The 23,426-nt window shown below is 44.9% G+C and overlaps 1 protein-coding gene across 15 annotated transcripts in view; it reads left to right on the top strand.

Moving 5' to 3' along the window:
• Positions 1-2,701: 2,701 nt before the first annotated feature.
• ARHGEF11 (Rho guanine nucleotide exchange factor 11) overlaps positions 2,702-23,426 on the top strand; it is a 109,559-nt gene continuing 88,834 nt past the window's right edge. For 12 of the 15 annotated variants that reach the window (XM_031654014.1, XM_031654001.1, XM_031653991.1 and 9 more), the window contains exon 1: positions 2,774-4,146. Coding sequence is in view for 13 of the 15 variants with exons in the window: in XM_031653991.1 (XP_031509851.1) it covers positions 4,115-4,146 (32 nt within the window). In the remaining 2 variants the exon portion in view is untranslated. Of the gene's footprint in view, positions 4,147-23,426 lie in introns of all 15 variants that reach the window. The other 3 variants (XM_031654011.1, XM_031653997.1, XM_031653988.1) reach the window with 2 other exon arrangements.

The following is a 23,426-nucleotide window of genomic DNA, read 5'->3' as shown; positions in this document are numbered from 1 at the left end:
TATTGTGATTTTTTTTAATTACCAAAAACAATAGTTTCACCTATCAAAACCTTTGCACACTTTGAAAAACTAGGAAACAGAATTTGAAAACTTATTTTTTTAATTTAAATGAAATTTCTTAATTGCTGGAACACATTTGTTAAGAATATAAAAATGTAATACCTTCCAATCATTCAAGAAGGATTGGCTTTTGGCTTAAGATGTAAATTTACTAGTTGAATTTCAGTTAGAAGTCTTTACATTGTTGATAAATGGGACTGGAAAATAAGTATCATGATTTAATAAATGCAATCAAGGGCGTACTTATTGTGTTTGAATCTACCTATCTTTGACAAGCATCTTTTCCAGTTATGACAGCAATTAACTTTCACTAAAAAGCATGATTTAAAAAATGTTCTCGATTTTAAAATTTCAACCTTTTAATATTTCTACACTAGGCAATGTTGTATAAGATATGTAATAAAATACATGTAAATACTTCCTTTAAAAAAATAAATGTTACATATATTAAGAAAACATTATTATTATTATTTTGAGATGGAGTTTCCCTCTTGTCACCCAGGCTGGGAGTGCAGTGGCGCAATCTCGGCTCATTGCAACCTCTGCCTCCCGGGTTCAAGCGATTCTCCTGCCTCAACCTCCGGAGTAGCTGGGATTACAGGCGCCCCCCACCATACCCGGCTAATTTTTTGTATTTTTAGTAGAGATGGGGTTTCACCATGTTGGCCATGCTAGTCTCGAACTTCTGACTTCAGGTGATCCACCTGCCTTGGTCTCCCAAAGTGCTGGCATTACACGCGTGAGCCACAGCGCCCGGCCAAGAAAACATTATTTTAAAATGTTTGGCAACCGGTGCTCTGTCACCACAGAGCAGTGTCCACATTTGACAGCATCATTTTTGCGGGTAGTATGGAAAAAAAGACACAATTAAGTCAGCAACAATCTAGACTCTGCTTCAAATGCTGGGCAGATCACCTATTTTGGGGAGTTCCGGCCTAGGGGTTGGTGGAGACAGGGTGAAGGAAGCAAGTTCTTTTATTTGCCAACCTATACCTTATATACATTAAAGGGAAAGTTCCTAGTTCATAGTAGGTCTTCAATTGATGCTTATTCGTTTCTTTTTCCTCTTGCAATTTGCATATCTACCACTTCCAACAATGGTGAGGTCACTCCAGAGTTCACGAATGTGTATAGGTAATTTACATATACATATCCACCCTCCCAGAACAATCCAGGTAGTGTCAAAGGAAGAGAACATATGCAAACACCCCCACTGCCTGCAGAGTATTTTACAATGGCATTTACCTAGGCAAGAAGGCAAAGTCCACTCCCCAATCCTAGTGAGAGTTTCCTTTTTATTTCAATAATTTAAAAAACTTTATTATTATTATTATTATTATTAGTTTTTTGAGACGGAGTCTCGCTCTGTTGCCCAGGCTGGAGTGCAGTGGCGCGATCTCGACTCACTGCAAGCTCCGCCTTCCGGATTCAAGCGATTCTCGTGCCCAAGCCTACCGAGTAGCTGGGATTACAGGCACGCACCACCACGTCCGGCTAATTTTTGTATTTTTACTAGAGACGGGGTTTCACCATGTTGGCCCAGGCTGGTCTCGAACTCCTCACCTCAGGTGATCTCCCCACCCCCCCCACCTCGGCTTTAATGATTTTTAATCAACGCTCAGGACCCTCTGACAAATGTCATGTTACTTGTAAAGATTTAGAAACTGATTCTACGAGAGGGGGTTATGAAAATAGAATTGCTCTGGAAAGGCTCTTCCATAGAGTTCAAAGACACTTTACACAGCCTGGTATTAAGATGCCCAAGCCAAGCCTAGAGGAAACAGCGAAGGGTCTTCCCCCTAAGTCGGTGGTATTGTAAGTGGGAAGGACCACAGAAACGGGCGGAAACAGTTAAAAGAACTGACACCACGAAAGAGGCCGCAACAAATGTTTGAAAAATAAGATCAGAAGAGAGGTGGAGAGAGGGTGAGCCGTAGCTGCGGGCGCCGGGGTAATGCCGGTGGACGCAAAGAAGTAAACCCGCACCCGTGGGCAGGGGCACGGGGCGCGGGCACGGTGGCGGGGCGGGCAGGGGTAGGAAACAAAGGTCGGCTCCCGCGCAGAAGTCAATAAAGGGGGGAAAGCAGACGAGGAAAAGCCTGCAAAAGGTGGCAGGGGTGGTGACGGCGGTGGCGGTGGCGGCGGCGGCGGGGACGGCGCGCGGTGCCTGGCGGGGTCAGGGCCGGGGTCGCCCGCGGGCCGGGCCGGGGATCCGGCAGAGACTGGAACCCGCTAGGCCGCGCCGAGGGGCAGGGCTGGCGACTGAGGGGCCGCGGAGGGGACCGGCCGAGGAACGACGGCGAGGGGTTGTGGGGGGCAGGGCGCGCAGGGAGGCCAGGACAGGGGCGGGTGGGTCGGCGGGAGTCGCGGCCGCGGGAACCGAGGCAGGGAAGGGCGGTCAGCTTCCCGCCCCCGCTCCCGGCCGCCGCGGCGTGAGGGGAAAGGCCGGCGGGCGGCGGGCAGCGCCGCGAGGAGGAGGAGCCTGCGGCCCCGCCCCGCGGGAGCGAGGGAAGGAGAAAGGCTCACAGGGAAGAAGGAGGGAGGGAAGGGGGCGGCCGGCCGGGCCTGCGCCCGAGCGAGCGGCGAGCCGAGGGGGAAGGGGCCCGGAAGGAGGCGAGCGCGGCCGCGACGCCGGCAGTCGGACGCCCGCTCGTGCCGGCCTGCCGCAGCCGCCGCCGCCTTCCCGGTGCGCGGAGCCTGGCGTCCCGAGCGGCCGCGAAGGCCGGAACACGGCGGTCGGGCGCGGGGCGAGCGGCGCCGGTAGCCGGAGGCCCGGCCAGGCGTCCTGCGCGAGGCACGGCGGGCTCCTGCCTGCGAGATTAGGCGAGGGGCGGAAAGGGAGGCAAGGAGAGGCCGAGAGGAAACAGGCGATCGGATTTTCCAGGAGGCTGGTGTGAAGGAAAAACCCACCTCGAACTCAAATCCACAATCATAATCCGAATAAGGGAGCCGTCTTTCTGGCCGGGCGATAGAGAGGGAGAGAAAAGGGGGAACGGGAGGAAGCGAAATCTCCGTTTCATGGAGGCTGAGGCAAGAGAAAATTTCGGAGCTTGGATGTGGAGGAGCCCAACAGCAGAACTAACTCAGGAAATTGTCTTTCAGAAAAAGGCCGAACGTAGGCTGGGTCTGAGAATCAGGCTGGGGTAGGTGGAGGAACCTGCAAGTTTAAAGGAAAAAGAAAAGGAGAGAATATTTTCAGAGATTATCTCTGGTTTGTTAATCATTACTACCATCTTAAAGGTAAAAAGCATTGCATTTCAGGTGTTCTTTGAATTTTTTTTTTTTTTTTTTTTTTTTTTTGGTGCAATTGGCTCATTTAAGAATTTCAAAACATTTAATGTAAAAGCTTTTCTTTTTCTTTTTTTTTTTTTTAAGGAAGTCCATAAATTTTGGTTCCCAGGGTTGCACTGGACTTGGAAGGAGTGCTGTTGTGTACATACTATTGTATGGTTTTATTTATTTTTTTACTGTGCAAATCAGCTGGAAGATTTTTTCCAAGTGCCATTTCGGATTTATTAATCCTTTTTTTTCCTTTCCTCAAAGATATTTGCTGTTGTCATATTAAGCATTGGAGACTAGAAAATTATTTTCCCCCTTTGAGCTAGAGGGTCTCTTGCCAACAGAAGGACAGCTGAGAAAACTGGATTTAAAGGATGGTTTTATCTGTATTTTGCAGTTAACAGTGATATTTTGAAGGCACATTTTTCTGTGATTCATTTTTTTTAGCCCATAGTGCTAACCTTGAGGAGGTTTGTGGCTGGGTTTTTGGTTTCTGAGAAGGTCATAGTTTTTCCTCTTTTCCTTTTTTTTTTCTTTTCTTTTTTTTTTTTTTTAAAGCTGGGGAGGGGAAGAGGGGCTGAGAAAGGAAATCATGTTCACTGGTAGAAGTAGAGTGGAGCATCAGTTACCAGGGTCCTGAGAGCTGGAGGAGAAAGGATTCAGTCTTCAAGTTGGGAGGCCCTCCTCTCACCTTGCTCAAAAATTGCAAGCGATTCAATCCTGATCAACACACCAAAGCTACAGGATTCTGGAACCGTGGAGACACCGAGAAACCATGAGTGTAAGGTTACCCCAGAGTATAGACAGGTAGGTTTGCTAATGATTTGATTTTTCAACATTGACTAAAAGATTGGGAGGGGTGGTGTTGCATTTTAATAAATGGTTGAAAATAAGGGTCTAGGTGGGCTTTGGGAATTGGGACTAGGAGCATTAGTCTCTGGGGACCGTCAACCTGTGTGGTTATGTGCTTTCTGTGTGTCTATGTTAAAAAAACACAGCTCTTAATTCAGCGTCTTTTGAATATAAGCAATAAACAGTGAAGCCAGGAGAGGGGAAGGAGGAGGATGTGTTTCCAGTGGCTTTTGACTTTTGCCAGGGTGGAGGCTGAATTTGAGTCCCCCCAACTTGCCAGCTCAAGTGGGCACAAGCCAGTCTTGTGAGCTCCTAGGGGTGCACTAGGGGGATTGGCTTTAGGTGTTGGAGCTGCTGGGAGAAGGGCCCTGGCAGGGGCGTGGGCCTCCACCAGGCTGGTTGGTATGGAATGGTGGGGCTTGGGGACAGGGTGGATCCCATTTCTAGAAATGAAGAGGATGTTCTTGGCCTGAATGATGGGACAGAAACATCCTTTGCACCCATGCAGGTCTGGATTTTTACCAGTAGCTGACATGGCCCCAAAATGCATAGGTCACATTAGAATTTCCTCTCCTCCAAGCTTAGAGTTTAAATTGAGACCTGCCAACCGGCCGATGCTCTAGGTTTAATCTTCCAAGCTCTTCTTAATAAGCTTGACTCTGCAAAATGGGCCTTCCCTCTGCCTGGAGCCAGAAGAAATTGTTTTGGGCTCGTAGGCCTGCTGAGCAGCAGCACTGGCCCTCAGAGTCTGAACACATGACACCCCTTCCCCCAAGAGTCTGCCCAGCCACCTCTATCACTGGTAATGTTACAGTGTTGTTGCAATTCTTGCCTGCAAATGATTGGTACAACTTTGTAAGGTGTCTGTCTTTTCCTTCCCTCCCCTACCCCTCCTCAACCCTTCTCCCCATGAGAACCTTGCTGGGGGGTGTGTTTTGTGGGCACTGCACACATTCTAATTGGATAGATGGGTGGTTGAAGGACTGAACAAGCAAATGAAAGGACAGGGCCTGGAAAAAATATTATTGGAGAGATAGGGAAGAATATTTGCAAGGGAGCAATTGCTCCCTCCATGCCCAGTCCACCTTTGGTTATCCATGCTAATAATAATTTCCTTTTGGCTGTGGAATGTGGCCTAAAATGCATATAATCTCTCTCTCCCAAGCACTAATCTCTGTATTGCCTCAGAGTCCCATTTAGATTAGTTCAGCAATCCCTAGATGGGAACTGACTTGGCAGTGGAGAAGAGGAGGCAGACAGCCACAAAGGATATATGGCCAGTTCAGACCTCCCTCCCCCTTTCTTTTGGCCCCTCTGCAGTTTGACCCTTGGAAAGGGAGAACTGAGGCGTGTCAAGGTGAGGAATTGGAATGGTTTACATGGCTGCCCTTTTTCCCTTTTCATCCTCTTGGAGTTTGAGAATTAGTGCACTTGCCTTTTTAAGATTTGGATGGTGAACTCTTTCTGGTAAATGCAGGGATTTGAGAAGATGAGAACCCAAGTTTTGGGGAGGTGCAAGAAGGAGGAGGTGGTGAGAGTTCCTGGATTAATGTGAGACACTCCTGGGGGTTTGGATATCCTCATAGATCAAAATCTCAGGATTTGCCCAGCACATTACAGTTTGTTTCCTAAGTGCTTTTGTAGAACATATCTCATTTGAATCTCACAGTGGTTCTATGTGGTAGACAAAAGCATCAGAGGTTATTATTCACGTTTCACAGAAGGGGAAACTGAGGCTCCGAGGCTACCTGGCTTGCCCAGTGCCATCTTGCCTGGCTAGTGGCAGAATCTGGACTCAAAGACTCAAACACAGGTCTTCTGAGTCTGAATCTGGCTCTTTCATTGCCCCATCGTGTCTAACTAGGCTTCTATACTCGTCCTATAGAATGTGTGGGGCACCGTTTTCTTCTTTCTCTTTGGCAGTAGGGTAAAGTGCCCATCAGCAGTCAAGGTCTTCCCTTCTACTTTTCTGTCTTGGGGCTCCTGCCTTGGGGGTTCAGTCTTGGGGCTCATACCTGTAAGTCCTATAGTTAAAGTACTATTTTCTCCTATGAGACAGTGCAACTTTGCAGGGTAAGGGTATTCCTCACCTCCACCCTGCCTGATCCTCTTCCCCATTAAGAGTGGTAGGACTCAGATCCCCTTCAGACATCCCCAGCTAGCTGCATTGAATCTTACCCCCTTAGCTGTAGGCTTATTCGATTGGAACTTTGGACAACATCAGCCTCAAGACTCTATGGATTTTAAATAATTTACAGTCTTCAATCACACTGAAAGGAATAAAATGCTGCAGATTATGGAGTCTAGTATTCTTTCAGTTTATCAGTTTGCTGTGTAGAGAGCCTAGCGTAAGGTGCTGTAAGAGAGTTTTAGAAAATTAAGGTGTACAGTTTTTGCTCACAGAGAGCGCATGCAACTGGGGGACTGGGAAACATATAAGACTCCTGAAGACCACAGAAAGCAACACCAGACTGTAAGCTCCTCACAAGCAGGGACAGTTTGGTTTGCCTGTATGATATCCTGTTTGCCTAGCTTAGTGTCTTGCATGAGGTGAGTACTCAAGAAAAGTTTGACAAATGAATGTTAGTTAGAGTGAATGAAAAGATCAGCAAGTATAAATTCTTTCATTTCAGGTTGTTTCAATATTCACGTGTTAATTTCAAATGTAGTCAAATGTGGTCAGTTAGAGAAGGTTTCCTAGGTGATGTGTATTTTCTAGAAAATCAGTGACATAATAAAGGACCATGTATTTGGAAAGAGATTGTTGCTGAGAGTAAGAAAACTTTGGAATATTTACTTGGCATTCTTTAATCTCCTGCAGCACCCTGTTCAAGAGTGACTCCTGGGTCCATAGAAGGCATAAAGTGTTTGCAACTAATCTTTATCTTTCAGTGTTAATCAGTTATTACTGAAAGATGGGCTAAAGTGTAGCTGTTCATGTCCCTTTCAGTTTTTGTCCATGAGCAACTTACTGCCCATTAATATATATTCCTTTCAAGAGTTTCTAAAAATGTGTTTGCTATTTTTTTTTTTTTTTTGAGACGGAGTCTCGCTCTGCCGCCCAGGCTGGAGTGCAGTGGCCGGATCTCTGCTCACTGCAAGCTCCGCCTCCCGGGTTCACGCCATTCTCCTGCCTCAGCCTTCCGAGTAGCTGGGACTACAGGCGCCCGCCACCGCGCCCGGCTAGTTTTTTGTATTTTTTAGTAGAGACGGGGTTTCACCATGTTAGCCAGGATGGTCTCGATCTCCTGACCTCGTGATCCGCCCGTCTCGGCCTCCCAAAGTGCTGGGATTACAGGCTTGAGCCACCGCGCCCGGCCTGTGTTTGCTATTTTTAACAGAGATAATGATACTGAATTATTTTTACAGGAGTGATCATGAATTTTGCTAAGCCATCTATATCTGTTAGCCTGGTTTCCCCATAGCACATGTTTTTGAGATGGACGGGTGGGTTAGGGGTTTGCACCCATGAAACATCTTTCCTCTGCCCAAAGTTCATGTGAGGATCAAACCAAAGTACTTTAAGCCAAGAGTTTGTGGTTTGAGTCCTGGCTTTCCCCTTAACTATGTGACCTTGGGGAAGTCACATGCCTCCTCTGGCTTCCTCATGTAAAGCAGTAGTAGTTCATTTCTATAAAGTACAATCCAGTTCTCAAACATTTTTAGATGGTGTGTCCTTTGAGGATTATAATGTTTATTTCATCTCTCTCACAGGCCTATTGAAAGGAGCAAATCAAACAAGATAATGTATTTCAAATTGTTTTCTAAACTGTAAACTCTATATAAATTATAGATGGTAAATTCACAGATTTGATTTAGCTTCGTGCCCAACTTTCTGAGCTAAGTAGCCCAAAACAAATTAAAGGTGACTGAAATCTTTATATCGTTTTGAAGAATTTAAGCAGAGTGAACTGGCTTTATTGTTGTAGAAGTGCATGGGGTCAGGAGGAAGGAATATTTTTCCAATAGTTAGGGTACTAGAAGAATGTGAGAAGAGAAGGGTTACTGAATCTCCTTCCCAGGAACTCTGATGAATGAGAGAGACTTCATCTACCTTGGCTCACCTTAAATGTCTGTCAGTGATGGGGATAGAAAGGGTTTGTTCTGTGATCTCTGGCCATTCCTTGTCTTAAAAGCATATGACTTTCCTAATTCAAAATAAATCCAGACCCAGCAACTGTGCCCTGTCAGGGGTCTCTTTGCACCTTGGCTTCTGGTCTTTATTGACCCCTGGGACCAAGAAGTCCCCAGACATTTAGCTGAGTTTCTACCTAGATTAGAAGGTTGGCCTCCCAGATTGGTGACAGGGATCCAGAGCTACGCATGGTAAGTCCCCTGAAATGCTGAGTCTTTTCCAAAATGTACCCTTGTTCCCATCTGGGGGTGTGAGATGAGAGGCACAATGGATTTGCAGCTGAAACATTTGGCGATTAATCACCATTATGAGAAGGAGCAGACTAAGCTTAACTTCGGATACTCAAAAACATTTCTGAAAGAGAACCCTTTTGTTAATGTGTTTGTTTAGCTTTTTTAGTAGACAAGAAATAAGAAAAATTAAATGACAATACGAGTTCATCAAAAATAAAAATATTTTGCGAATGGCACATAGCTAATCCCCAAGTTAGTATAAAGGTAAAGGAGTTCTGGAAGCTCACAGCCTCTGTGGAATGGAGTTTAGTTTGTATAGTGTTTCTTGCTGCTTTAAAGTTCTGATACTCTGATGTTTGTGAAAATGCTTTGTTAACTGTTGAGTTCTGTAAACATAAGAGGAGTTATTTTAATCTATATTGACTGAATCTATTTCACCTCTTCAGAGTGGCATTGCCTTTAAAAATTAATTTTATTGGTTTATTATTTTTTAAACTTAATTCAAAGATACATCATGTGGCTTGGAAACTCTTTTTGCTGTGGATTGTGTTCTTCCTTCTTTTGTCAATCACTGTACTGATAAAAGACCCAAGCATACACCTGCTAGTGGCATGCAAGATCACTCTTTTGGCCCATGGGGTAAACAGGACTGAAGAAGTTGCTGATCCTGGTCTCAAAAACAAAAAAGGGTAACTTCATAAAAAGTCATGTTAGATCTTTTCTGAAAGGAGGTTTGGAGTTCTGAGGAAAGAACACAGCATCTGAGTTAGTAGACGTGGATGTTGGAGCCAGCTTTGTTAGCAACTGGGCGAATGACCTTGCAAAGGTGCTTACCTGCCCTGGACCTCAGTTTTCTTATCTGGAAAAATGAGGGAATTAGGCTAGCCAGCCTCTAAGATTTGATTCCTTTTAGCTATTACATTCTTTGAGCCTCTGAAACCAGAATGCTTTGTGTCCTTTCAGTGGGCCAAATGGTTTTTCAGAAATCAGTATCTGACTTTCCTGAAAATCAGTGAAAATGAAAGTTTGAAAAGAACAGAGAACAAAGGTGGCTGATCAAATGGGAGAGAAGACAGAAGTACAGGGACATGGAAACATGGGGAGGAACTGAGAAATCCATGGCCCCTAATAGAATTGGAATAGGATTTGGAAGGTGGTTTTGTTTTTTGTTTTTTGAGACAGGGTCTAACTCTGTCGCCCAGGCTGGCGTGCAGTGGCATGATCACAGCTCACTGCAGCCTTAACCTCCCCAGGCTCAGGTGGTCCTCCAACTTCAGCCTCCTGAGTAGCTGGCACTACAGGCATGTGCCACCACACCTAGATAATTTTTGTAGCTATGACATTCACCATGTTGCCCAGACTGGTCTCAAACTCCTGAACTCAAGCGATCTGCCCACCTCGGCCTCCCAAAGTGCCAGGATATGGGTGCGAGCCACCATGCCAGGCCTAGAAGGTGTTCTTAAGGTCTGTAAGAATACCCCAATTTATTGTATTAAAACAATTGGACAGATTTCAGGGAAAAATCACAAAAATCTGGCAGGACTTGAAGGGATCCTCTTGCCCTTTCCTCCTGACTCCAAATAGGGTGTCTCTTAAGCTAGTAAAGACAGGTTAAGGGCCTCTCCCATTTTCAGTGATCTCTGGAGGATGGTTCCATGAGTTCAACAATTAGAAATCCCTCTGGATGCAAAACTTCCTCTGCTACGATTTAAAACCATTTTTTTGTCTTTCTACTGTGATTTCAGCATAGGACTTAAAGTCACTAGTATCCCTCTATTACCTTTGTTGACCTCCTTGAGATTTTCCTCCTCATTTTAAAGAATAGCAAACTAAGATATGAATGTGTGAGAAAGGGGCTTTGTAATTTCAGAGTCTTGCTTTCCAGCCCTTTCTCATTTCTCTCCAGTATTTGGGAGCAGCCACTACAAAATGGTGTGATGGGATCTGTAGTCATCAGTCACAACCTGGCCTCAAATCATGTAGGGAACCAATCTAGAAGCACTCCTGGTGATGACCTGTGATCTGTGGCGCTTGACGGTTGGTTGGACTTGAAATATTTATCACATGGCTCAGTTTAGTGCTCAGTGCACTTCTCAGTGTTCTGAGAGATAGTACACGAGAACATAGAGCTTACGTTCTTTTTTTTTTTTTTTTCGAGACGGAGTATTGCTCTGTCACCCAGGCTGGAGTGCAGTGGCGTGATCTTGGCTCACTGCAACCTCCACCTCTTGGGTTCAAGCGATTCTCTGCCTCAGCCTCCCAAGTAGTTGGGATTACAGACACCTGCCACCACACCCGGCTACTTTTTGTATTTTTAGTAGAGATGGGGTTTCACCATGTTGGCCAGGATGGTCTCGAACTCCTGACCTCAAGTAAACCGCCCACTTCAGCCTCTCAAAGTGCTGGGATTATAGGCATGAGCCACCGTGCCCAGCCTCAAGCCTACAGTCTTGTTGGGAAATGTTATTAACAAAACAACAGAAAATAAAAAGATGGTACATAATTGCTGAATTGTTATGTACACCAAAAGGTACATTTAGAGAAGAGCAGAAGGTTGGTGCTAATGAGAATGGTCAAAGGCAGAGTAGTTAGGAATTATTCAGGTCGAAGAAAGAGAAGAGGCCATTTCAGACTAGAGGAGCAACATGAGCAAGGTTCTGTCTGGGGTGGCACCAACATGGTGTGGTCTCCAAGTGTTAAGATTATTGTAGAGCAGAGAGAAATTAGATTGATAAGGTGGGTAGGGTAGGGAGAATGAAGGGATTCAGACTTTATGTATGTGGTAGTAGAAAAGGAGCCAGGGAAAGTTTATGTATTTTACGGTGATAAAAATAGTGTTTCAAGAGAGAATTCTGGCATTAATATATAGAGCAGAAGAGGGCTTGGGATTAGGAAGCCTAGGAGTTTTACTAGCAATCTTAGGAAAAGATAATGAGCTTCTGAATCAGAATGGTTATGGTGGGGACAAAGAGGAGTGGCAGGATTCCCAAGACGTTTTGGTAGCAGAATTAACCAGTATTTTAAGGCCAAATCAAACTTATTTATTTATTTATGAGACACAGTTTCGCTCTGGTTGCCCAGGCTGGAGTGCAATGGCACAATCTTGGCTCACTGCAACCCCTGCCTCCCAGGTTCAAGCAATTCTCATGCCTCAGTCTCCCGAGTAGCTGGGATTACAGGTGCCTGACCCCATGCCCGGCTAATTTTTTATGTTTTTTATTAGAGAAGGGGTTTCGCCATGTTGGCCTGGCTAGTCTCAAACTCCTGACCTCAGGTGATCCGCCCGCCTCCACCTCCCACAGTGCTAGGATTACAGGTGTGAGCCACCGTGCCCTGCCCTGAATCAAATTTTATTCCCAAATTTATGAGACTGGTGGACTGGAAGAAGGATAGTGCTAGTCATAGAATAGGATCTTCAGTAAAAGTCATTTTGTCTGCCATTGGTACCTAGCAATTTACTGAATACAGTGGATACTTAACTTTCCTAAGACCCTTAGGTTAGGCCATTTCTACCAAATAGTTTTAGAGTTCTTCAATACAGCTCTTTAAGAGAAACAGGAGGCCTGGTGTGGTGGCTCACGCATGTAATCCCAGCACTTTGGGAGGCCGAGATGGGTGGATTACGTGAGGTGAGGCATATGAGACCAGCCTGGCCAACATGGTGAAACCCCGTCTCTACTAAAGATACAAAAATTAGCCAGATGTGTTGGTGCACGCCTGTAGTCCCAACTACTCGGGAGGCTGAAGCAGGAGAATCACTTGAACCCGGGAGACAGAGGTTGCAGGGAGCTGAGATCGCACGGCTGCACTCTAGCCTGGGTGACAGAGTAAGACTCCGCCTCAAACAAACAAACAAAAAACAACAACAAAAAAAGAAGTGGGTAGTCAGTTCTGGGAGATCCCTTAGAAAGTTGAGTCATGGTTTGAGGAGATTAGCATGTATTTGATAGATCCTGATTAATCAGCTGTATACATATTCATTCCCACATAGCCGACCAAACTCTAGGGCTGGAGGGCCATCTATGTGGAAACCATTCTAGTTGCCTAATGTAGAGAATATAGGACTTTAAGTGAGCCCCAGCTGAGTGACTAACTAGCTGTGTGATCAGGATAATTTGTACCAGCCTGACCAACATGGAGAAACCCCATCTCTACTAAAAATACAAAATTAGCCAGGCATGGTAGTGCATGCCTGTAATCCCAGCTACTCAGGAGGCTGAGGCAGGAGAATCGCTTGAACCCGGGAGGCAGAGGTTGCGGTGAGCTGAGATCCTGCCGTTGCTTTCCAGCCTGGGCAACAAGAGCGAAACTTCATCTTAAAAAAGAAAAAAAAAAAAGCATTTTGTGAATTCCATGGTGCCAAACATATGGTGAGTGTTATTAGGGCATTTGGTTTGGCAGGGACCCCAGATTGTCCTAAACTCTCCTCAGCTGCCACTAGAATACCCATGCTTGAATTACCCTCAGTCCTGTGCTGATTCTCAACTAAGGACAGACAGGCATGACTGTGGGACCATAGTGAACAAACACAGAACATTAGTTAAAAATCAGGGGCCTAAGCGCTCATCCCAAGGCAGATCCTTTGCTAGAAACCCACAATGTCTTTCCTTTCTAGCTCGAGCTCCCCAGCTTGGGATTCATGACCTCTTTCTTCAGTTTAGCCCATATCTCAATAATCGTAGGTCCCATTACTGTACCCTGTCACCCTGCTTCAGATAGACCAGCCTGATTCCCAGGCCCACATCCCTCTTTGCACACCTTTATATCAGTGTTCTCTGTCTTCTCCCAACTCCATTACTCTTATTTCCTTGAAGGAAGCCTTTGCTGGTTAATATCACCAAACCCTACACCTTTATATTATTCAGCATTCCTTTGCACATACATACAGCAACTCAGCTCTATCTTATTTGCTTATATAAGATGATTTGTGTAAAAGTTCTGGCAGAGTATCTAGCACGTGGTAGACTGTTATGTTGGTTATTTTCCATTCTTTCATATGGTTCTTGTGTTTTATCCTGTTCCTAAGGGTTCAAGAGCAGCGGGTCCTCGTTGTTCTGGGTTGTCTTCTTCAGCCCAGCTTAGTTCTCTTTAGACAAGGTATACTCCCTATGTGCTCTTTCCTGACTCGAACATAGCTCATTCGTGATATTGCTGATTCCTTCCATGCCTAGCCAAGGGATTTTAAGAAAGCAAGCTCTAAACACTCCTGCCAGGAACTAAGACCAAAATTCCTCTCGTTCTCATTGGGTGCTAGGTCTTTGGTACTTGGTATTTCTTGCAGGGACAGAGCAGCCTTGTTGGGGTTGCCTGCCTTCAGCCTCTCAGAGTTCTGGGGATTTCCCCATTGGCGGCTTGATTTCCGGTCTGCCTTTCCCTGCAGGGGTCTGATGGGCACAAGGACTACCCTGCCATTGTCCCGCCTGCCCCAGGCTGGCCCCATTCATTTCCCAGAGCAGGGCCTTCAGAAGCTTCCCCCAAGAGACTGCTGCTGCAGAGAAAGGCCACTGTTGTTCTGGGGGGAGGTGGCTGGAGAGAGTGTAGTAAATAGCTATGTGAATGGGACCTTGTGTGCAGCTAGAACCACAAACCCTCTTCCCTTCAGAGCCCCAGGGAGAGGGGAAAAATACCACTAGGATTTCAGTGTCTTCACAGGAACAGGGTTTCAGGTTTGGAAACATTCATGCCATCCCTCAAGTAAGAAGCTTGGTCTGTTTAACAAATCTTCACTGATCGTAGTGCTAGACATCAAGGATTCAACCAGAATACGCTGCATACCTTGCCCTTAAGGAGCTTATGGTTTTGTGGAGGGAGACAAGTATGATAGCACCCAAACTTACTTATGTGAAAACAGTTAAAGCACTGGGAGAGACACCTAAAGAAGGTTTCCTGGAGGAAAGGACCTTTACATTGAGGCCAAAAAATAAAAGGTAGGCTGGAGAAAGGGAAAGTGTAGGCAGAGGGAACAGCAGGTACAGAAGCCTCAAGCAAGAAAGAGCATGGTGTTGTGAGAATTGCAAGTGGCTGTGATCTGTAGCGAGACCATAGAACCATTAATTAAGTGAAACTAGAGAAAAAGAAAATGAGTAGGAGCCAAGGCCTGAGGACCATGTAATGCTCTGTCTTAGAGGTTTTGGACTTGATCCTGAGGGCAATGGAAGACCATTGTGAAATTTTAAATAGAGGGTGACATGATCAGATATGCTTTTACAAAAACAAGATCACCGTGGCTACAGTGCAGACATGGGATTAAAAGAGTAGTGAAAGAGTGGAGAGAGGGAAGGTGGGTTAGGAGACCTTTGTAGTAATGTGGACAAGAGCTGAGTGTGGTCTCTGCTACGGAAGTGACTTCGGAGACAGATAAAAATGAGAAATCAGAGGTTACGAAGTTGATTATATGGGGGTAGGGGGAAGTATGAAGGAGAGTGTGGGGCAAGGATGATACCCTTACTCTTGTCTTGGGCTACTGCACAGTACTATTCAATTAAAAAAAGGGAACTCTGGAGGAAGAACATAAGATGGTTGAGGGAGAGAGGAGGAGAGGGATCTGCATCCCTTTGGACATGTTGTGTTTGAAGTGCCTGTGGGAGATCCAAGGAAAGATGCTCAACAGACAACTGGATGCTCAGCAGACAACTGGAGCTCAGGAGGGGACAGAGAATCACATTAGCAGGTCATCAACACCTAGACACAGCAGCAGAAGCATAAGACTGTCCAGGGGCAGGGTATAGAGAGAGGAGAGGGCTATGCACAGAACCCTGAGAGGCATACATTTAAAAGGGAGGTGAAGGAAGATGAGAGGCATACATTTAAAAGGGAGGTGCAGAAGAGACTGGCAGGGAGTGACAGAAGGAACCAGGGCAGTGAGGAACCTCCGAAGTGAAGGGAGGGAGTGATTAACAATGTCAAGTTCTCCTAAGAGGTCATGGATGAAAAGGACAGAGAAATGTCTGGACTTAGTAACTAGGAGGATGTTCATGGCCTCCGTGAGTGGTTTCTGGGCAGTAGCAAGGGAAGGAGCCAGTTTCTAGCGGGTCCGAGTGAGAATAGGAGATGAGGAAATGGTGATGGACACAGTCTAGTCAATTCTTTCATGAAGTTTCATCAGAAAGGAAGAAAAAAATGTTGCTCCTGGTCCTGTCAGGACTTAATTTTTTCAAGGTAGGGATGTATTGCCCTAGGTCAAAGGTTCTCAATCTTTAGAATACTTTAGAATCAGCTGGAGAGCTTGTTAAAATACAGGTCTGTGGGCCCCACCCAGACGTTCTGACTCAGTGTGAGCTGAGTTTGGGGCCTGAGGATCTGCATTGTTACAACTTCCCAGATGCTGGCATTCTGTGCTTCCAGAGCCACTGCCTTATGACATCTGTGCTCTTAATGGACTCTTTTTATGTTCTCAGAACAGAACTTTTGTTCACTGTCTATTCAAAACTTGTCAGTGGCTCTACTCTGCTGGGAATTGCTTCAGTGGATTGTGAATACCTTGGAGCAGACTGGTCACTTTGTAAGCTTAATGTAAGCTCACCGTCTGGGAAACGTTGCTTAGCATTTCTGTCTACCTCTGACATAGGTGCAAATAAATCCTATCTACTAGAGATCTTTAAGGATGGTGGGCTTACAGGATTTTTTGTAATTTCAAAATTAAAGCCCAGAAGAGTCATACACAAGAGAAATGTCAAAGTAATTGTCAAAATCAAATATATGTAATTTCAATAATTCAGTTTCGGATTGAGAGAATAAATTTCCTAAAATGGTTTCTCCAACTGATCCCAGGTTCTGAATTTTCCAGTGGTAAGGATCCTTGGAATGTCATTGTTGCCTCTGAGAATGTTGTTAGAGCTCTTAACACGTGGTTGCTGCACTGAAAGAGCTTAGGGCTCCAGAACATGCTTCCACAGAGTGATCAGTTGTTCTACCCTTGCAGGAGTCCACACCACCACTATGGCTTCTCTGCTCAAGGGGTGGGAGTAGAGATCCCATGCAGTTCTGGGGTTCTGTTCTAGGGCCTTTGTCACTCCCCTTGAAATTGCTTTCAGGGACCACACTACTGTGGTTTTTGAGAGCCCCCTGACCTTCAAGCCTCTTCCTGCTTTCCTGCTTTTCTTTTTGCCCTGTGCATTAGTGGGCCGTTTCTCGTCATCTCCAGGTTCTCCAGACCAATGGCTCTGAGTCTGAGATGCAGGTGTGGGTCAGAGGACAGTGGTAGGTACATGACACGGCCTGGCAATTCTTGTGCCAAAGGGTTTCCTAAATAACACTTCAGGCCTCAGGATCATTTAATTAAGCAATGGGAAACCCAGTTCAGAGCTAATAGCTACACTTCTACTGGAACTCATGCCTGGAGACACATCCTTTTACTAATCCTGAACTTGAGGCCTGGCAGGTTGAGAAAGAACTGGGCAAGATATGGGGGGGAAGAGACCACTCCTTTGTTAAGATCCTACTTCTCATTTGTTGGTCTGGCCTATGGGAATTTTAAAATTCATTCAGCACATTTACTGAATACATATTAAGTGTTAGGCAGCATTCCAGGCACTGGGGATACACTGAAACTTTCACTCTGTTGGAGCAAGACAGACAACAAACAAGTGTTTAAAATTATTATTATTGTGATCCAACGTATAAATGAATTTTATAAGACCTGGGTTCATAACTGCTGGGGAGAGGCAAGAGGAAAGATGTGACAGGATTAAAGGAGGGATTAGAGTCAAGAAGAGAAGTAAGTTTTTAAAGTGGGCCAGCAGAGGTGGGGACATAATTCATGGGGAGAGAAGGATGGAAGCTTGAGGACCAAGATAAGAGTGCAGTGATGATGAGGCTTCTTTGTATTTCTGCAGTGCAAGATGTATTTGGCAAAGTGTCTTTTGTCCATTATCTCATTGAGGTGGTCCAGGGCAAAGATTTTCATTCTCATTTTATAGGTAGGGAAGGACGCTCAGGGAGGCTTTAGTAACTTGCTTAAGGTCCAGAAACTAAGAAGTAATGGAGTTGGGATTTTTGTTTTTTAATTCTGTGCCTACTGAGCCCTAAGCTAGTGCTGTTCCTCTTTTCCTGTACCCCTGTCAAGGCTTGGTGCTAAAAATGTGTAATTCTTAAGGGAGCCAGTCATAAGGTTTGCCTGACAGTAGTGAAAAGTAACCTCTAGGAAAGAGATAGGTAAATCAGGAGTCAAGTACCCCAAGTTTTTCTGTCTTTTCCCAATACAATTTCCTTGTCCATGGCCCCTTTGACTTGAGGTTTGCATTCACTGTCTAAGAAGAGGGTAAGTCCCTCTTCTTTGCCTCGTCATTGGTTAATGGTGGGGAGAGTGGCACGCTGGGGCTGGTAATGTTTCAGTGAGGCTGGGAAAGATGTAATCTCCTCAAAAGTGGCTCAGCACTCTACCACTTAGCCGCGCAGCGTCTTTAAGCTACTCAGGGGCCCTATCTTTGTGTACACTATGGTGTCTGGGACTGCTCAGTAAAGTTTTATTGAAAATATATACAGTTTTTTTAGTTAACAGCTTTATTGAGAAATACCATACAATAAAATCTACTGCTTTAGAGTGTACAGTTGAGTGATTTTTAGTATATTCACAGAGTTGTGCAACCATCATCAATGTCTAATTTTAGGACATTTTAATCACCCCCAAATAAACCTTGCCCCATTAGCAGTCACTCCCCATTGCCCCTTTCCCCTAACCCCTGAAAACAACTAATCTACTTTTTTCTCTATGGTTATGCCTATTCTGGACATTTCATGTAGATGTAATAATACAGTATGTGGTTTGTTGCGTCTGGCTTCCTTCACTTAGCATGATATTTTAAAGATTTAACCATTTTTTAGTATGTGTAAGTACTTCGTTCTTTTTGTGGTTGAATAATATTCCATTGTATGGATAGACTTATTTTTTGTTTATCCATTTATCAGTTCATGGACATTTGGATTGTTTTCACTTTTTGGCTATTGTGGATCGTACTACTATGAACATTTGTGTGCAGGTTTTTGTGTGGACATATATGTTCATTTCTCTTGGGTGTATACCTAGGAGGGGAATTGCTGATCATATGGGAACTCTGGGGAACTGCCAAACTGCCTTCCAAAGTGGTTGCACAGCCAGACACAGTGGCTCACGCCTGTAATCCCAGCACTTTGGGAGGCTGAGGCAGGTGGATCACCTGAGGTCAGGAGTTCAAGACCAGCCTGACCAACGTGGTGAAACCCCATCTCTACTAAAAATACAAAAATTAGCCGGACATGGTGGTGGGCACCTATAGTCCCAGCTACTCAAGAGGCTGAGAGGCAGGAGAATCGCTTGAACTCAGGAGCCGGAGGTTGTAGTGTGCTGAGATCATGCCATTGCACGCCAGCCTGGGCAACAGAGTGAGACTCTGTCTCAACAACAACAACAACAACAACAACAAAAACCACCAAAATGGTTGCACCATTTTACATTCCCACCAGCAATCTGTGAGGGCCCAGTTTTTTCATATCTTTCTTTCTTTTTTTTTTTTTGAGACAGGGTCTCACTTCAGTTGTCCAGGCTGGAGTGCAGTGGCACAATCTCGGCTCACTGCAGCCTTCATCTCCCCAGTTCAGGTGACTGCCCCACCTTAGCCTCCTGAGTAGCTGGGACTACAGGTGCACGCCACCACGCCTGGCTAGTTTTTTGTATTTTTAATAGAGATGGGGTTTCACCATGTTGCCCAGCTGATCTGGAACTCCTGGACTCAAGCGCTCCGCCCACCTCAGCCTGCCAAAGTGCTGGGATTACAGGCATGAGCCACCGCGCCCAGCCAGTTTCTCCATATCTTTTTTTTTGTTTTGTTTTTGTTTTTTTTTTGAGACGGAGTCTCGCTCTGTCGCCCAGGCTAGAGTGCAGTGGCCGGATCTCAGCTCACTGCAAGCTCCGTCTCCATATCTTTACCAATACTTTCTTTTTGATTATAGCTAGGCTTGTGGGTGTGAAGTGGTATCTCACGGTGGTTTGATTTGCATTTCCTTAATGCTTAAAGATGCCAAGCATCTTTTTATGTTGATTATTTGCATATTTTCTTTGGAGAAATGTTTAGTCAAATCCTTTGCCCATTTAAAAATTTGGGTTATTTGTGCTTTTATTGTTGAGGAATGGATAGCGTTTTAAGCTAAGTCATTTAACCTCTCTTGGCCTCAGTTTTATAAATTGTAAAGTGGGAAAGTTGGATTTTATCTCTGAGATCCATTCAAATATAATATTATTTAATCTTTGGTAATTTGGTCGCTCTTTTAGGGTTCTACTCACCACCATGTTGCAGTCCAGTCTGGTTATTAGGGGTATGACTTTTATGTTGAATCAACCTAGGTTTCTTGTTACTTAACCTTTCTAAGCCTGTTTTTCCCTTTGGAACATGAGAAAAAAAGTATTTCTTTCAAGAGGTTCCTCTGAAGATTAAATAAAAATAATGCATGTGAAGTGCTTAGCAAATACTTGATGTAATTAAGAATTCAATAAATGTCAGCTATTATTATTATATCATTACTTCATGTCTTATAGTCTCCAGTTAACAAGCCAGCTCCCCATCCCCTGGATGTGACTTGCTTGTCCTGATCTTGGAGACTTTGCACAGATCAGTATTGTTCAGTTTATCCGTTGCTCCCAAACAGGGCTTAACATAATTCTAATCATTTATTTTGCCCAGAATTCTGGCGGTTGATTGAGCTGAGCCAAGCAGTTGTTTTCACGTGAGGCCTCTCATTCAGTTGTAGTCATATAAGGACAGGGCTGGGCTTCCAAAGACTTCTTCACTCTGGCACCTTTGTTGGGAGGGCTCAAACAGCTGGGGCTCTTCAGGGATCTCTCTTTCTCTTTCCCACCACCCTTTCTCTGGAATCTCTACATTATCTTTACATGGCGACCTCAGAGTAGCTGACTTCTTAAAAGGAAGGTGAAGGCTCTCGGAGCAAGCACCACAAGACATTTGCAGAGGTGATGTCTGGATGAGCCTTGGGGGTCTATTGAGGCAGTCACAAAGGCCAGCCCAGGATCAGGGGAGAAGACATAGACTCTACCTCCTGATGGGCAGTGGCAAGGCTGTGGAAGAGCATCAGGGATGGGAACTACTGTTGCAGTTACTTTTGGAAAATTCATTTGCCACAATTATTTAACTCCTTTATTGTTAATTTTTGTCCCTCCTCTCCTTCAAATACCAGTTCAAAACTAACTTACTAGTGAAGTCTTACCTTATTAACTCTCCTTGATGTGAGTTTCTTCTTTCTCCTATACCTCTCACCATGTAGGTCCCTTTTGATTTTTATATGACATCCAGTTATCTATTCTTGTGCCTCTGTATCTATAAATACTCCCACAGTACCCAAAACCAGACAGTACTCTTTGTTTTTGAGACAGGGTCTCATTCTGTCACCCAGACTGGAGTGCAGGAGCGTGATCTCGATCTTGGCTCACTGCAGCCTCGAATTCCTGGGCTCAAGTTATCCGTCCACATCCCGAGTAGCTGGGACTACAGGCACGTGTCACCACACTTGGCTAATTTTTGTATTTTTTGTAGAGACAGGATTTTCCATGTTGCCCAGGCTAGTCTCAAGTGATCCTAGGCTCAAGCGTTCCTCCTGCCTCGGCCTCTTGAAGTGCTGGGATTACAGGTGTGAGCCACTGCACCCAGCCTAGACAGTACTCTTTAAGTACTATTGACCAGCTACCTGAAAGAGTGTACTAAAAATCTCCAACTAGGGTTTTTCCAGTAACTTTAATCGGCTAGTGATCAAATATTGACTGGTTCTCTCAGCGTTAAAAATTCTCACACTTTTTCAGACTGACCCCCAACCCTGGTCCATCCTGCACTTTAGGGAAGCCTAAGTTTTCCGCCCCTTTGTTTTCTCACGTGTTATCACATCTAGGCATAAAGACTGATAGACACTGAGAGACGGTGGGTCAGGAGAGATCCATAATAACAATTAGCATTTGTTCAGCAGTGTACTGGTTTTGGAAAGTGCTTTAACAACAGGCATTCTGAAACATAGCTGTTACAGTTATTATTCTCCTTAATAGCCAGAAAGCTGAGGTTCATGGGAATTGGTACTTGAAATCACATAGCATTGATCCTGTGCTCTGACCCTAAATTCTGGACTTCCTCTCCTTGCTTGAGGCAGGCCTCTGGCTTTTCCCCACTGGATCTCGGAAATTGCCTTCTACCTTCCAGTCTTTGTTGAGGGTACTGAACTCTGATGAAATTTCTTTCTTCTACAGTTCTAGCCCTACTTTCTCTATTATAATCATCTGGGTGATCTGGGACTCAGAGCTTTGTTTTCCTCACATGGTCTTGCCTCTGCTGCTTTGGTTATTTACCCTGGGGATTGTGTTGCTTGGGTGCCCTATGAGCTTGGTTACTTTGAAAAAATGCCCTCCCATTAGGGGAAACTGTGTGTGTGTGTGTGTGTGTGTGTGTGTGTTCTAGGAGGACGGTCTGAGAAATAGTGCTTAATAAAATAGGAAGCACAGAATGGGCAAAAGGACAGGAAGGTAGCTAGAGAAGGCAGAGAAAAGAATCTCCCAAAGTGGTAACTTTGAAATTCTCTTTTCTTCAGTCGAGGAGAGAACAGGCAGATGCAAAACTGATGCTGTCTCTGCCTCTGACTCTGCTGGTATCTGCCCCTGACTGCAGAATGATACTTATGTCGTCAGGGACTCTTCACTGAGAATTGGCTTCATTTTATTTCCTGTCTTGATGATGAAATATTTGGTGAATGTAGTTAGGGTGCCATTGCAAGAACCAGGATGTAAACCAGGCAAAGGATAAGAATCCACTTAATATAATAATCCTCGCAGTACCAAGCATTATACAGCGTTTTTATTCTTTAAAGCACTTTCCATCTATTGTTATACCTGCCCTCATCACAGACTTGTGAGGAAGAGCCTGGGCATGATGAAGGAGCCATATCCCTCCAAGTGACTTAGTTTCCCTTTTCTCCTCTCCTTCCTTCTGCCTGGGTTCCCCTAGGACACACTTTTTTGACAGCTCTTTCCAGCTTTTGAAATTGCCCTCTTCTGATATAACTTAGCTCCTTGATCTATCCTCCCATGAATAGAGTGCCTTCCCTCCCTGGTAGTAATTAACAGGGGAGCCCGCTCATCTGTGTGGCTGCCCATACTGTCATCATCAATCTCACGGAGAGCCCTTTATATGAAAGCTACAAGATTAGAAAATAAATTGGCTAGGGCAGAAAGATTACCAACTCAGGCTACCCGCATGTTCAGGAAGATGTGGGGGAGGGGTGGTGAGGAGGGAAGGATGAGATAACTAGCTGGCAGCACAGATACTCCTGGAATCCAAGGTCCTTTTTCCCTCTCTACCAGATTTATATCCCGTCTCATTTCAGCTACCATCGTCTCAGTCAGTATCTACACCTACTTTGTATTGTGTGCTTATTTATCTTCAACATGCATTGGGGAAGATAATGGAGACAAGTGGACTTGCCTTTAGGGAACCTCAGGCTTGTTGGAAAGGCACCTGCAAAAGACCTAAGAACCTGGAAGCAGCAGAGTGCTTCACTTGAGAGGCAGAGTAAAGGCACCACAGCCCACAGCAGGAGTGCTTACTGTCTATACCATCAGTTTGGTGGAGATAACAAATCTCCCCTTCTTTCTGATTTTACTTGCAAGTCTTATTTGGCAATTAATTGACTTCAGCAAGAGATGTTCATTGATCCGAAGTTGATGTGCCAGCACTGTGCTAGACAGAGGTTGTGGGGATTTAATTTATAAGAATATACTTAACATGAGGTATGTGTTCAAAAAATAGGAAAGGAATAGTCATTCCAGGTGCCAGAGGAGTGACATATCTAACACACACTTTTAAAAGGTTTTCTCTGGTATTGTGAATAGACAAGGGGTTCAA

This window comes from Papio anubis, chromosome 1, assembly GCF_008728515.1.
Source record: "Papio anubis isolate 15944 chromosome 1, Panubis1.0, whole genome shotgun sequence".
Taxonomy (NCBI): Eukaryota; Metazoa; Chordata; class Mammalia; order Primates; family Cercopithecidae; genus Papio; species Papio anubis.
The sequence above is the reverse complement of the archived record's forward strand: the minus strand, read 5'-3'. Positions and strand labels throughout refer to the sequence as shown.